At 47.0% G+C, this 13,487-nt stretch overlaps 1 protein-coding gene across 2 annotated transcripts in view; it reads left to right on the top strand.

Moving 5' to 3' along the window:
- The window catches only part of LOC133358501 (immunoglobulin superfamily member 10-like), a 41,140-nt gene that overhangs the window by 12,323 nt on the left and 15,330 nt on the right, over positions 1 to 13,487 (top strand). For both annotated transcript variants that reach the window (XM_061576850.1, XM_061576849.1), the window contains exons 3-4: positions 2,667 to 2,839; positions 3,700 to 3,853. In XM_061576850.1, the coding sequence (XP_061432834.1) occupies positions 2,667 to 2,839; positions 3,700 to 3,853 (327 nt within the window). The remainder of the gene's footprint in view (positions 1 to 2,666; positions 2,840 to 3,699; positions 3,854 to 13,487) is intronic.

Raw genomic sequence — 13,487 nt, 5'->3', positions numbered from 1 at the left:
GCTCGCTAACAGCACTTGCCCCTACAGTCTGTTCAGGCTATACGGGGGATCTTTTATCTTTGTCACTGTGTGTGTGTGCGTCACAGTGTGTGTCACTGTGTGTGTGTCATTGTGTGTGTCACTGTGTGTGTGTCACAGTGTGTATCACTGTGTGTGTGTCAGTCACAGTGTGTGTCTTTGTGCATTACATTGCGTGTGTGTCAATGTGTGTGTCCGTCACAGTGTGTGTCTTTGTGCATTACATTGCGTGTGTGTCAATGTGTGTGTGTCCGTCACAGTGTGTGTCATTGTGTGTGTCACTGTGTGTGTGTCCGTCACAGTGTGTGTCTTTGTGTGTGTGTCATTGTGTGTCACTGTGTGTGTGTCCGTCACTGTGTGTGTCTTTGTCTTTGTGCATCACATTGCGTGTGTGTCACTGTGTGTGTGTGTGGCAAAACAACCCCCTACCTCCTCGCGGTGCCTGACGGGCAACGCTGTCGTGGGCAGTGCTGTGGGGGGGAGGGCCAATTCCGATTGGCTTCTCCCCCTCATGGCGTCTGTGACCACCACAGTGGCTAAATGGGGGCTCTGGACAGGTGCGAGGGGCTGGTAACGCCTCCACCTTCGATAAATTACAACTAAACCACGACTGATCCATCCTGGGTTTAACCAGGTTGGATTGCGTGAGGAGCTCACAAATCCTTGAAAGATCTGGACAAAGTCCCATCAGTGAGCTCCTCCGGCAGGCAAGGCTGCATTGGCTGGGTCACCGCATGCCTAAACAGCTTTTGTTCGGCCGGATTGAGGGGGCTAAACGGGCGCGGCACGGGCTAGAGAAGAGATGGAGTGATGTGGTACAGGAGGATGTGGAGCTGAGTGGACTTGCCGATGACTGGTACCAGCGGTGTCAAGATTGGCCTCTGTGGAGTAGGCTCGTGAAGGACGCTACTGGGCAGTTGGAGGCAGTCGCCCTCCAGCAACAACGGAGGGCGGAGGAGCGACGCTTACAACAACGAGCTGAGCGCCGGGTGGCTAAAGCACAGCAAGTTGGCACAGTAGTGGGCACAGGTGGTGCATCAGCCAGTCATCTCGGTCATCTCGGTCACTCGACCCGTGGCACCTGGGTCTGCCCCGTGACCTCCTGCCAGCGGGCGTTCGACACTTCACGTGGCCTCAAGGTGCACATGGCCTGGCACAAGCGTCGTGGTGACGTCACCGCCACTTAGTGGCGAATGGCGGTTGCTGTTGTTGTAGTAGTGGTTCGCGCTACGAACCCGCTACGAACCCGGCGCCCTGAGTTCGATTCTCGATTCACGGCCACCAACACCGGTGACGATTCTCTGAACCGGTCCCTGGGCCTCCCCTAGGTCGACTCGGCCTCAAATTAGTATTTTGTGTGGTGTAAAAAAAAAAAACATCGCCACTGGGGGAGACAAAGGCGGCCGGGCGTGGAAGCTGACCACATCACCCCCTCGTGTGCCATTCCGGCCTTCATAGGTGGTGCTACTTGCTAACAGCACTTGCCCCTACATGTCTGTTGAGGCTACACGGGTGGGGTGGATCTTTGTCTTTGTTTTGTCTTTGTTTTGTCCTTGTTTTGTCTGTGATGTAAACCAAGCTGTGTGGTTGTTCGTGCCGACTCTGGTGGTGCCTTGCAGTGATCAGTGTCGATCGGTCCCCCTATTCGGTGTCTGAACAGCTCCCGCACCACCAACTCCTCCCGTATTATTATCATTATCATCATTGCCGGAAGCGGTCATTCATTTGTTGTTGTGTTTGTAGCGCATAGCCTGGTTGATTACGTTCTTCCAATGATTGCTCAACTAGAAGTTAAGTGTGACATTTGAGAGAGAGACACAGACACGGAGACACGAAGACAGACACACAAGCAAAGAGAGACAACACAGAGACACACAGAGAGAAAACGAACTCAAATCCTCCCTGTAGAGGTGGTTTAAACTTGATCCAAATGTAGTGGTTTAACGCGCGCTAAGGGGGGTAATTGTAAACACGTGTGGGCTGAGAACAGTGGGGTCGTACCGGGACAGGCTGGTGTTGCTGGGGGACAACGGAGGAGACGGAGACGACCGTTAGGCAATTATGGAATTATGGAATGCAGGGCAGTGATTGGCCGATTGTTGTTGTCAAGGCCAAGTTGGCGCCAGTAAGTCTGGGTTCGGAGTAGATGGCGGCGGGGGCGACGGGCGCGGGTCGTGGGGGGGGGGCGCTGGTTAATTAATTAGAAATTAATGAGGAGGGGGATAAATAGGGGAGCGTCAGAGTGAGACGGGGAGTTGTGCTGGGAGCTGGACGGAGTCGGTCAGAGCAGAAGAAGAAGAAGAAGAAGTGTAGAGTAGCAGTGGAGTTGGAAAAAGAAGTATAGGGTAGCAGTAGAGACAGAGAAAGCTGAACGAGAGAGATAGAGTGAGACGGAGAAGCCGAGAGGGGAGTCGGGGGAGAGACGGAGAGAGAGAGGGAGGAACGGAGCGAGCGGAGAACGCGCTGGAGAATGGTGGCGAAATGTGCTGTGTTGGACAAAATAAAGTGACGACAGAAAGGGAAGAAGTTGTCCGCGTGAAGTTCAGCACTACACAAACAATTCAAATCACATTTTTTGTGCTTCTCGCGTGCCTCTCGCGTGCTTCTCGCGTACTTATGTGCTTCTGTGCTTCTTGTGTGCTTCGCAGGGCCCGTGGCGGGCGTCATTGTGACTACAGCGTTCTCGAGCGTGTCTCAGATGGTTGGGAGAGACGCCTTTTTCAGCGTCAGTTTTAGCGGCAACTTGGTCGACCCAACAGTAACGTGGACGTTTAACAACAAAATCGTCGAATGGCCAGCCAGCAACATAGGCGGTAACTCTGTAAGTTCTGCTTTCTTATCACCTTCGGTTGTGTTACCAGCTAGGACCAGGCCTACCCTAACATTACCGCCCTAACACTACCATAACCCCAATCACTAACCCTACCATAATCCCTATCACTACCTTAACTCCTATCACTACCCCTATCTCTACCCCTACCACTACCCCTACCACTACCCCCCTAACACTACCATAACCCCAATCACTACCCCTACCATAATCCCTATCACTACCCCTACCCCTATCACTACCATTACCTACCCCCATTACTACCCCTATCACTACCCTAAACCCTATCACTACCATTACCCCGACCACTACTGCTGCACCCTAGCACCTGATCCCTAGCTACGACCCGTACCACTACCCTCACCGTATCACCACCACTACCACTACCCCATCCACTCCTTACCCATTCCCGCCTGCTCTGCTGTCCTAACTGTCACCACAACTCCGCCGCCACCACCACTGCCACTACCACCACCGTCGCCACCACCGCTGCCGCCGCCGCCACCGCCACCGCCGCCGCTACTGCCACCACCACCGCCGCCACCGTCGTCACCATCGCCATCACGATCACCACGATAGCCACCGCCGTCACCACCGCCAGTACCACCAGTACCACCACTGCCGCCACTACCACCACTACCACCACCACAGCCACCGACACGACACATCTTGCACTCCGCAGGCTGCGGCCTAGGCCCTGCTAACTCGACCTAGATTATTTTTTCATTCGGGGGGGGGGAAATGCCTTGGACGATTTTTTTTTTGAGCCTCCATCACCGACTCCACCCCACCTCCACCCTTCACGCTTCTCCTCCTCGTTGTCCGTTGCTTGCCGGGTTGTCGGCCCGCAGACTCGGGAGGAGTACAAGGGGCGTATCGCGATCTACAACAACGGCTCGCTGCTCCTCCAGCGGGTCACCCTGTCGGACATCGGAATGTACTCTGTGGTCATGGGGGACTTCTTCACGGATGACGGAAAAGGCAACATCACGCTGGGCGTCTACGGTACGTGGCAGTGGCAGCCGACTGTCGTCAGTGGCCAGGCGTGAAGAGCCCCCCAGAGTCACGCTGGACGTGTACGGTAAGCCGGTAGCGGGTAGCTGTACAGGGGGTCGGGGGCGAGGTGCGGAGGAACTCGTGACAGCGTCCTTCTGGCACACAGCAAGGTGGCACCGTGTCGGGGGCGCAGGTGGTGCATCTGCCAGTCGTCGCACGCCACTCGGTTAACCGATAGCACCTTGGTCTGTTGAAAACGAAACCATTTTTCATTTAGGCAGGTGTCAGGGACCCCCACTGAGCTGCGTGACTCTTTTTTCAGAAGTGACGTTGGCCATCACAAATGGTGGCCCAACGGAGTTGGCTCATGATCATCATCATCGTCGTCGTCGCGTGAAAAGTTATACCGGCAGCCAAATCGCTCTGAACGCATGGTGAAGTTGATTCTAAATGTGGGAGGGAAGACAACAGAGGACCCGGAGAAAAATCCACGCTACCACCACGGAGAGAGAGAGAGACATGCAGACTTCACATAGACAGCAGGCATTGTCAGGATCGGGATCGAACCCACGACCTCCTGCACACCAGGCGAGGTAGTTAACATCTCCTAGCCATCGTGGTGGTGATGAGAGAGAGACACGCAACCTACAAATATACAGCAGCAGGCGTCAGGATCGGGATCGAACCCACGACCTCCTGCACACCAGGCGAGGTTGTTAACATCTTCTAGCCACTGTGGGTCTGGGTAGGCCTTTGAACACCCCCACCACACTCAGCTGCTGCTACCGCTGCCGGCTGCCTCTCGCTCCACGGAACCTGGCACGGCTGCTGGGCTTGCGAAAGATGGGCCAACACCGATTGTTACGTGTGCATGTGTGTGTCTGTGTATGTGCCCGTCCCCGTGACCTCCTGTCAGCGAGCCTTCGACACTTCACGTGGCCTCAAAGTACAACTGGCCTGGCACAGGCGCTGTGGTGACGTCACTGCCCCTTTAGTGGTGAATGTTGTTGTTGTTGTTGTGTGAGCACGTCTGGGGAGCGGTGGCGCAGCGGTTAGCTCGCCGTTGCGCTACGAACCCGGCGACCCGAGTTCGATTCCCGCTCACGGCCACCAACACCGGTGGCGATTATCTGAACCGGTCCTGTGCCTCCCATAGGTCGACTCAGCCTCAAACGAGTACCCGGTGCGGCGTTTAAACATCGTCACTGGGGGAAACAAAGGTGGCCGGGCGTGGTGCTGGCCACCCACCCCCCCCCCCCCTCGTGTGCCGTGCCAGCCTTTACAGGCGCTACTACTCACTAACAGCGCTAGCCTCCAAACAGTCTGTTAAGGCTACACGAGGGAATTTTCACCATTGGAACCTCATTTTCTAGTAAAAAATATGATAATTGTTTTTTTACCCTTCTATTTGGCAACAAAACTGACACCTTTTTTTACAAGGAGTCATGTTTGCATAGACCACAATACCTGCAGTCGTCATGCAAACAAAAAACATAACTCTCATGATATATGCACTGTCCTTGAAGTTGATTGGTGTGGACCAATCAACTGCATTATGGCTGCAGGTATTGTGGTCTATGCAAACAGGACTCCTTGTAAAAAAGGTGTCAGTTTTGTTGCCAGATAGAAGGGTAAAAAAACAATTATCGAGGAAATCTTCGTCGTTGTGTGCGCGTGTGCGCGTGTGCCCATGCTCACATACGTGCTTCCCAAGAACCCACAGACTAAACTCAAGTTTCCTCCCGTCCCGAAGTCTTCGGTCTTCCAAAATGCGCAGCTGCGCTCTAAATATCACCCCCCCCCCCCAACTCTCCTTGCCACCGCTACACCCGAATCGACGGATCGTAATTCCTCGCCGCCCTGTGCCGCGCCGCCGGTCCTCGCGGGTCGTTGATGCCCTACGTTGAGGCTTCCGGCGTGCGGTTTTGATCGTTGACGTCCGAAGTTTCGCCGCGCGCTGCTCTCGAAGCTTACTGCTGCCACCGCCGCCGCCGCTATAACAATGTTTTATTTTGCCAGGTAAGGCCGCCCCCACTGAGCTGCTTTGTAGCCCTTTGTCCAGAAGGGGCATGGCCATCAGAAACGATAGGTCGACGAAGTGGGCGGCTTATCATCGTCATCAACATCAACAGGTGGAAGTTTCTAGCAGCAGCTCGATACCCTGAAGCGGTGGCGATGTCGATTCTAAAGTGTGCAAATATACGGGCGGCGTCAGGGTCGGGGGATCGAAGCCACGACCTCCTGTCTACAAAGCGAGGGAGCTGACATCTCTTGGAAAACCGTGGCGCCTTTTCAGGAACTGGACACAACAGAAATAAAATTCGGCACGGCCATGGAACAACAACCAACAACAACAGCCAACAACAACAAGCCTATGCGGAGCGCGACTCATGACCTCCTCTTGATACCAAGATCCAGGATGGTCATGTCTATGCGCCGCTTCTCGGTGGCAGCCCCAACAGTCTTTTTAAATCCTTTATATTAATTCATAATCAACGATTTTTGGGTTTAGATCGCGTTTATTTATAAATGTGTCGTAACCCTCCACCACCCGACACGGCCAATCAGTAAAAAATGTGTCACGTTGACAAAGACAAATAGTTCACTGCTTTAGCCCACCGGTGTGTTGAAGCAACAACATTCACAATTTGAGTACGACGTTTCGCTGGTAATTACAACCAGCATCATCGGGCAATTCGCCAGAATGGTGAGGCTCTCCTGTGTCTCCCGTTCTTATATAGAGCAGCAGCAGGATGACGTCATCATTAACTCATTAACTCATCAGGTGCAAAGATTCAAGGGGGGAGTGATTGTAATTATATACTAGATTAGTAATCAGGCTATTGTTACGATGCGAGTTGTAGATTAGTAATCATTTGGAATGTGTTTTATTGTGATTATGCTACATTAGTAATCTGTTAGTGGTTGTTTCCCTTATAAGTAATTGTAATGTATCTTATTTAATAATACGCTTCCAGGCCGCACTAAGCCTGTAGCTGTCTGAGCGATTAAAGTTATTTCTGTTTCTCTCAATTTCAATCGATTCTCTAATTAGTCTTTGCCAGTAGTAACTAGTTTTACACAACACTTCCACGTTGTCAAAATCAATTGAGTGTCCCTGTTGGCATGCATGTTCTGCTACTGCCGACAGTTGTGTTTGTGATAGTTTAATATTTCTCTGGTGTTCTTTAAGTCTTACACTAACGTTACGCCCTGTCTGTCCAATATAGCATCTGCCACATACACAATTAATCCGATATACACCTTCTGTTGATAATTTAGGTAATTCGTCTTTAGTGCACGTTACTAGTTGTTGAATTTTGTGTACTGTACCAAATCTTACTGTAATGTTTTGCTTTTGCAAAACACGGGCTAATTTATCAGTTACTCCTGAGATAAATGGTATTTTTATTGTTTTAATAATCTGATCGCTTTCAGCAGTGTTGCTTTGCGATCGTGATTTGGCTTTTAGTGCTCTGTTAATTTGAGCATTATTGTAGCCATTCTGTCTTAGTGCTTCTTTAACATGTTTAATCTCTCTCACTAGACTTTCACCATCTGACACTGTTTTAGCCCGATGTATGAGCGTCTTGATAAGAGAGGATTTCTGAGCTGGGTGATGATGCGAATCTGCATTCAGATAGGCATCAGTGTGCGTTGGCTTTCTGTAAACGCTGTGTGTTATTTTACCGTTTGGGCCATGCCCAAGTAAAATATCCAGGAACGGGAGTGTGTTATTCACCTCCATTGCCATGGTGAACTGAATGGCCGGGTTTTGTGCATTGAGATGATTTAGAAAATCGTTAAGTGTATCTTTACCATGTGGCCAGACAACCAAAGTGTCATCCACATATCTAAACCAAAAGGATGGTTTTAATGTGCTCGAGGCAAGTGCTCTGGTTTCAAAGTTTTCCATGTACAAATTTGCTATAGCAGGAGATAAAGGAGAGCCCATTGCTGCTCCCTCCCTTTGTTTAAAGAATTCGCCTCTCCATAAGAAGTAAGTGTTATTTAAACAATGGTCTGCGAGTTTCGGAATATCTTTTGGTAAACCTGTATTCTTTACCAGTGTATCAAGTAATTTAAGTGACTCGCTCACTGGAACCTTAGTGAATAGCGAAATCACATCAAAACTCACCAAAATATCATTAGGGTTAAGTTTAATATCTTTGATCATATTCACAAGATGTTCTGAATTTCTTATGAATGATGATGTCCTACCGATGTAAGGCTGAATTTGTTTAGTTACATATTTTGCTAATTTATAGGTGGCAGAGCCAATTGTACTGACTATAGGTCGTAAAGGGATGCCGACTTTATGGATCTTTGGTAGCCCATACAGTCTAGGTGGTTTTGAAGCCCTTGGCTTCATTAGGAATTGCTCATTTTTTGGGATTAATGAATTTGCAATGATTGCAGTAGTCTTACGTTCCAAAGTATTAGTTGGATCTCGTTTAATTTTAATGTAGGTACTTTCCTCTAATAAATCTTTAATTTTATTATCATAATCGGCTCGTGACATCACTACTGTAGTGCGGCCCTTGTCAGCTGCTAGGATTTGAATATCTTTGTTTAGACGAAGCTCTCTTAAGGCTTTTGCCTCGTTCGAGCTAATATTTACTTTAGGTACTTTACTATTCTCAATAATTTTGGCAACCTCGTGTCTAGTCATCTCTGCCTCATTATGTGGAAGGAGTCTTACTGCTGATTCTACCTCAGCAATTATCTCATCCACTGGAATTGTGCGTGGGGTAACGGCAAAGTTAAGGCCTTTAGAAAGGACAGAAATCATGTCAGTGGTTAAATCAGTGTTAGTCAAGTTCATTACGGTTTTGTTTTCAAATTGTTCGTTTTTAATAGGATTTGTTTATTGTAAAGTCTAGAAAATTTGTTAATTTGGTTAGCATTTGTTAGATTAAACACATTATCAGCCGATTGTTGTGTTATAGTATCGATTATATTCCAATCATGCATGGACACACTATTGCTTATATTTAAATGTAAATGCTTTAGCGATTCAGAAATGTTGGATAATTCACTCCTGTTGTGTTGTATTCTCTCTATTAATAATAATTCGCTAGCTTTGTGTAGTATTTTGTTAGCCTTAGAAGACTTTATGTGATGTGTTATTTTAACTGCGTTTGGTATTACCTTCGAATCTCTGCATCGGGCTAAAACAGTGTCAGATGGTGAAAGTCTAGTGAGAGAGATTAAACATGTTAAAGAAGCACTAAGACAGAATGGCTACAATAATGCTCAAATTAACAGAGCACTAAAAGCCAAATCACGATCGCAAAGCAACACTGCTGAAAGCGATCAGATTATTAAAACAATAAAAATACCATTTATCTCAGGAGTAACTGATAAATTAGCCCGTGTTTTGCAAAAGCAAAACATTACAGTAAGATTTGGTACAGTACACAAAATTCAACAACTAGTAACGTGCACTAAAGACGAATTACCTAAATTATCAACAGAAGGTGTATATCGGATTAATTGTGTATGTGGCAGATGCTATATTGGACAGACAGGGCGTAACGTTAGTGTAAGACTTAAAGAACACCAGAGAAATATTAAACTATCACAAACACAACTGTCGGCAGTAGCAGAACATGCATGCCAACAGGGACACTCAATTGATTTTGACAACGTGGAAGTGTTGTGTAAAACTAGTTACTACTGGCAAAGACTAATTAGAGAATCGATTGAAATTGAGAGAAACAGAAATAACTTTAATCGCTCAGACAGCTACAGGCTTAGTGCGGCCTGGAAGCGTATTATTAAATAAGATACATTACAATTACTTATAAGGGAAACAACCACTAACAGATTACTAATGTAGCATAATCACAATAAAACACATTCCAAATGATTACTAATCTACAACTCGCATCGTAACAATAGCCTGATTACTAATCTAGTATATAATTACAATCACTCCCCCCTTGAATCTTTGCACCTGATGAGTTAATGAGTTAATGATGACGTCATCCTGCTGCTGCTCTATATAAGAACGGGAGACACAGGAGAGCCTCACCATTCTGGCGAATTGCCCGATGATGCTGGTTGTAATTACCAGCGAAACGTCGTACTCAAATTGTGAATGTTGTTGCTTCAACACACCGGTGGGCTAAAGCAGTGAACTATTTGTCTTTGTCAACGTGACACATTTTTTACTGATTGGCCGTGTCGGGTAATGGAGGGTTACGACACATTTATAAATAAACGCGATCTAAACCCAAAAATCGTTGATTATGAATAACATTGGTCGCGAAAGCCTACGTGTTAAACCTTTATATTAAGTTCACTTGCTTGCTTGCTTGCTTACGACCGTGCAAATCTTTCGGTCGTTTTTTAACCCACTTCCCATGATACAATCGAGCTGACATTTTGCACACAGACTCGTTGTGCGTGACAATTTATTTTGGTGAAATTTTTTTCCAAAATTTTACACTTTTTAGGAAAAAAAAATTAGATTTAATTACCAATTGCTTAATGGTGGCAGGCAATCATCTGACCCATAGGTGGCAGCCATCTCTAGCCAGAGGACGAGAGGACTCTCGCCGCCCGTTTCAAAGACCAATGTGGGCTGGGTTGTGGCCCATTGAACACGCATATAAAGGATTTATAGTGAAAAACTTTGTTTTTACGGGTTAATTTTTGTTGGATTCAATTGCCACGTAAATTTCACCTGACACAGTCAACTAGTAAGGGTTGTTACGTAAACAAAAGGTGGCAATTCGTCACTAGTACAGCAGCACCGGTGTGTTGGAGAGCCAAGCCATAACATTTACAATCTCAGTACGACGTTTCGCCAGTAATTACAACCAGCTTCATCAGGCGACAGACAGGTTTGTGGAGAAGTCCTCGTGTTTAGTTCCTTATAGAGATGAAGCTAGTTGTTATTATTGGTGAAACGTCGTACTCAGATTGTAAATGTTGCAGCTTGGCTCTCCAACACACAACCGTTGTGCTGTACTCGTATACACTACACTACCATACACTACACTATACACTACACACTAGTGCCGTACTAGTGACGAATTGGCATGTTCTGTTTACGTGACAACCCTTACTAGTTGGCTGTGTCGGGTGTGTAAGAGCCATAAGACAGAAAGTGAGTATATTATGTCTGTATATACATTTGATGTACATCTGCCATACATTTGTTGACGGACTGGTTATATTTGATTTTGAATATTCCAACTGTTTAGAAACCCCCCCCTGTGGTTAGATGTTCCGTTGGTTGAACCCATGACGTCACTTACGGTTTTTGCAGTATAAACGTGGGGTGGGGAGCGAGTGGATGGTCTTTTACCGTGCGACAGGGTGATACAGTACGTGACCAGGCGAAGATATAAATTTAGAAAACACTTTTTTTGTGCAACTAAGAAATAAAGAAACACTTTGAGTTAAGACACCTCAAACACGCGTCAGACGTGTTGCTCCCGCAAGTTCAGGCGTAGCTTATTTTCTGGTACAAGAAAGCTGCGCCTACACAAGTAAAAGACTACTACTCACGTGGAAGAAAGCCGTGCAAGAGAGAAGAGAGTTAACGCTCTTCACGTCTCACCACGCAGGAGGCAACAAGTTCGTGTCTAAGAAGAAGGTACCATCAACTTCTTGGTTCTTTCGGTAAAGTCACGTAGAAGGGAAGTAATAAAATAATAAAAATAAAACATAATAAAATAATTCTCACGACGTTTCGGCCACAACGCAAGCAGCCGTCCTCAGGTGAAAACCAGGTCCGTCGAGGCGACAGAGTCTGAATGAAACGGCACACGAGCTTGGAGCATATATATAAGCTGGGCGCCTAGACAAAGGAATTTGCATATCAAGAATAATTTAGCATATTTATGGGAAATGCAGGAATGTTATTAGTACTGCATATGCATGTGCATTATGTAGGATTAACAGCATCAAAGGGAGCTGCAGTTGCTGCTGCTGCAGTTGCTGCTGCTGCTGCAGTTGCTGCTGCTGCTGCAGTTGCTGCCTTATCCATTTTAATATAACACTATGTATTATTCTACCATCAAGTTTGTACGACAGAAGATTGTTACCAAGAGTGAAAGACAAGCAAACGTTACTGAGTTACTGAAGCCTGCTAGTTACATAAACAGAACTGTGAGCTGTATTCGCTTTGCCAAGCCAAGACGGTGCATATTTTTTAGGAACGCATCTGCAAAGGTTATTTTCCTTGAATAACTCTTAAGAGTTTTGAAACCTTTTGCAACACGTTGTGCACTGATGAAACAAGATGGCGGACGACATGGCAAAGTCATCTACAATACAAGGCAGCACAAGGGTCAGAAAAGCCCATGGAAAAGTGGATCACAGAAGTATCTGAAGATAAGAAAGATGAAGATGATGTTGATCCAGGAGACAGCATATCATTACTATCAGTTCCACGGAGCAAAAACACAAGTGAGCATCGCTCCGTAACTGGAAATGACTCGATAGTTTCCTCTAAAAGCTCCGCAATGTCGGCACGTGTACTAGAAGAAGCAGAACATGCAGCTCTGTTAGCCAAGGCAGCATCTTTAAAGAAGAAACACGAAATCGAGCTTGAAGAAGTACAGCTGAAAGTTCAAAAGGAGCAGTTGGAATCGGAGACTGCTATTGCAGCATCCAGTGCTAAGCTAAAGGTGTTTGGAGAATATGGACACTTTGGATGGCAAGCATGAGTACTTCAAGACCAAGACAAGATCCAGCAACATCTCAGGACTGGACAAAGAGTATAGAGACAGAGCATTGGAGAAAACCCAGCCGGCCCATGTTATAGGAGCATACGAGGACCCTGAATCAACTATTTCAAGAGGTAGAGAGGCTGGTACAAGTACATCATATTACAGACCAGACCCAAGTCAACACCACCAGATGCCTGAAAGGAATGAAATAGATCTTCATCAAGTGATGCAGCATCAGAACAAGATTACAGAGATGCTTGTAAAACAGCAAAATTTTTCTCATCTTTCTCAGAGACATTCCTGTGTTCTAAGATGATCCACTTGTCTACAAGTCCTTCATCAGAGCTTTCTAGCACACCATTGACAGTAAGACAGAGAGTAGCCAAGACAAGTTTTATTACCTGGAACAATTCACCAGTGGAGAACCACAAAATCTCGTGTGCAGTTGTGAACATATGATGTGTATCAGGCCTCCCCCTCCCCCCTCTCTGTCCAATGCGTTGGCGTGTGCAGCAGTTTGTCGCCTGCGCACAATCGCTTCCACGCCGTCGCCCACCCTTTTGGCCCCGCCCCCCTCCCTCCCGATACGTTCCATTCATTGGCTACCACATTCTGATGAGCTCCCCCCCCCTCTCCTCCCCCCTCAACTCGCTTTTAAGGGATTACATCTTGAATCATTGCCTCACTTGATGCAGCTAATCTGGCTGTGACGGTCCCACCTGATGACGGAGACTTGTGTTGCCTCCGAAACGTCGTGATCTTTATTTTATTTTATTTTTTATTAATTCTGATGTTTTACCTATGTGACTTTACCGAAAAAAACCTAAGAATTTGAGTCCAACCAGAGGCTACCAGGAAGCCAGGCAGCTACTTCAGAAGCACTATTGTGATGAGCTGAAGATAGCCAGTGCCTATATGGCGAAAGCTTGGCATTGGCCTCAGATCAAAAATGAAGA

The sequence above is a fragment of the Lethenteron reissneri genome, chromosome 62 (genome assembly GCF_015708825.2).
Source record: "Lethenteron reissneri isolate LAM-NWPU_2019-01 chromosome 62, ASM1570882v1, whole genome shotgun sequence".
In the NCBI taxonomy this organism is placed as follows: Eukaryota; Metazoa; Chordata; class Hyperoartia; order Petromyzontiformes; family Petromyzontidae; genus Lethenteron; species Lethenteron reissneri.
This window is presented reverse-complemented; position numbering and strand designations above follow the sequence as displayed.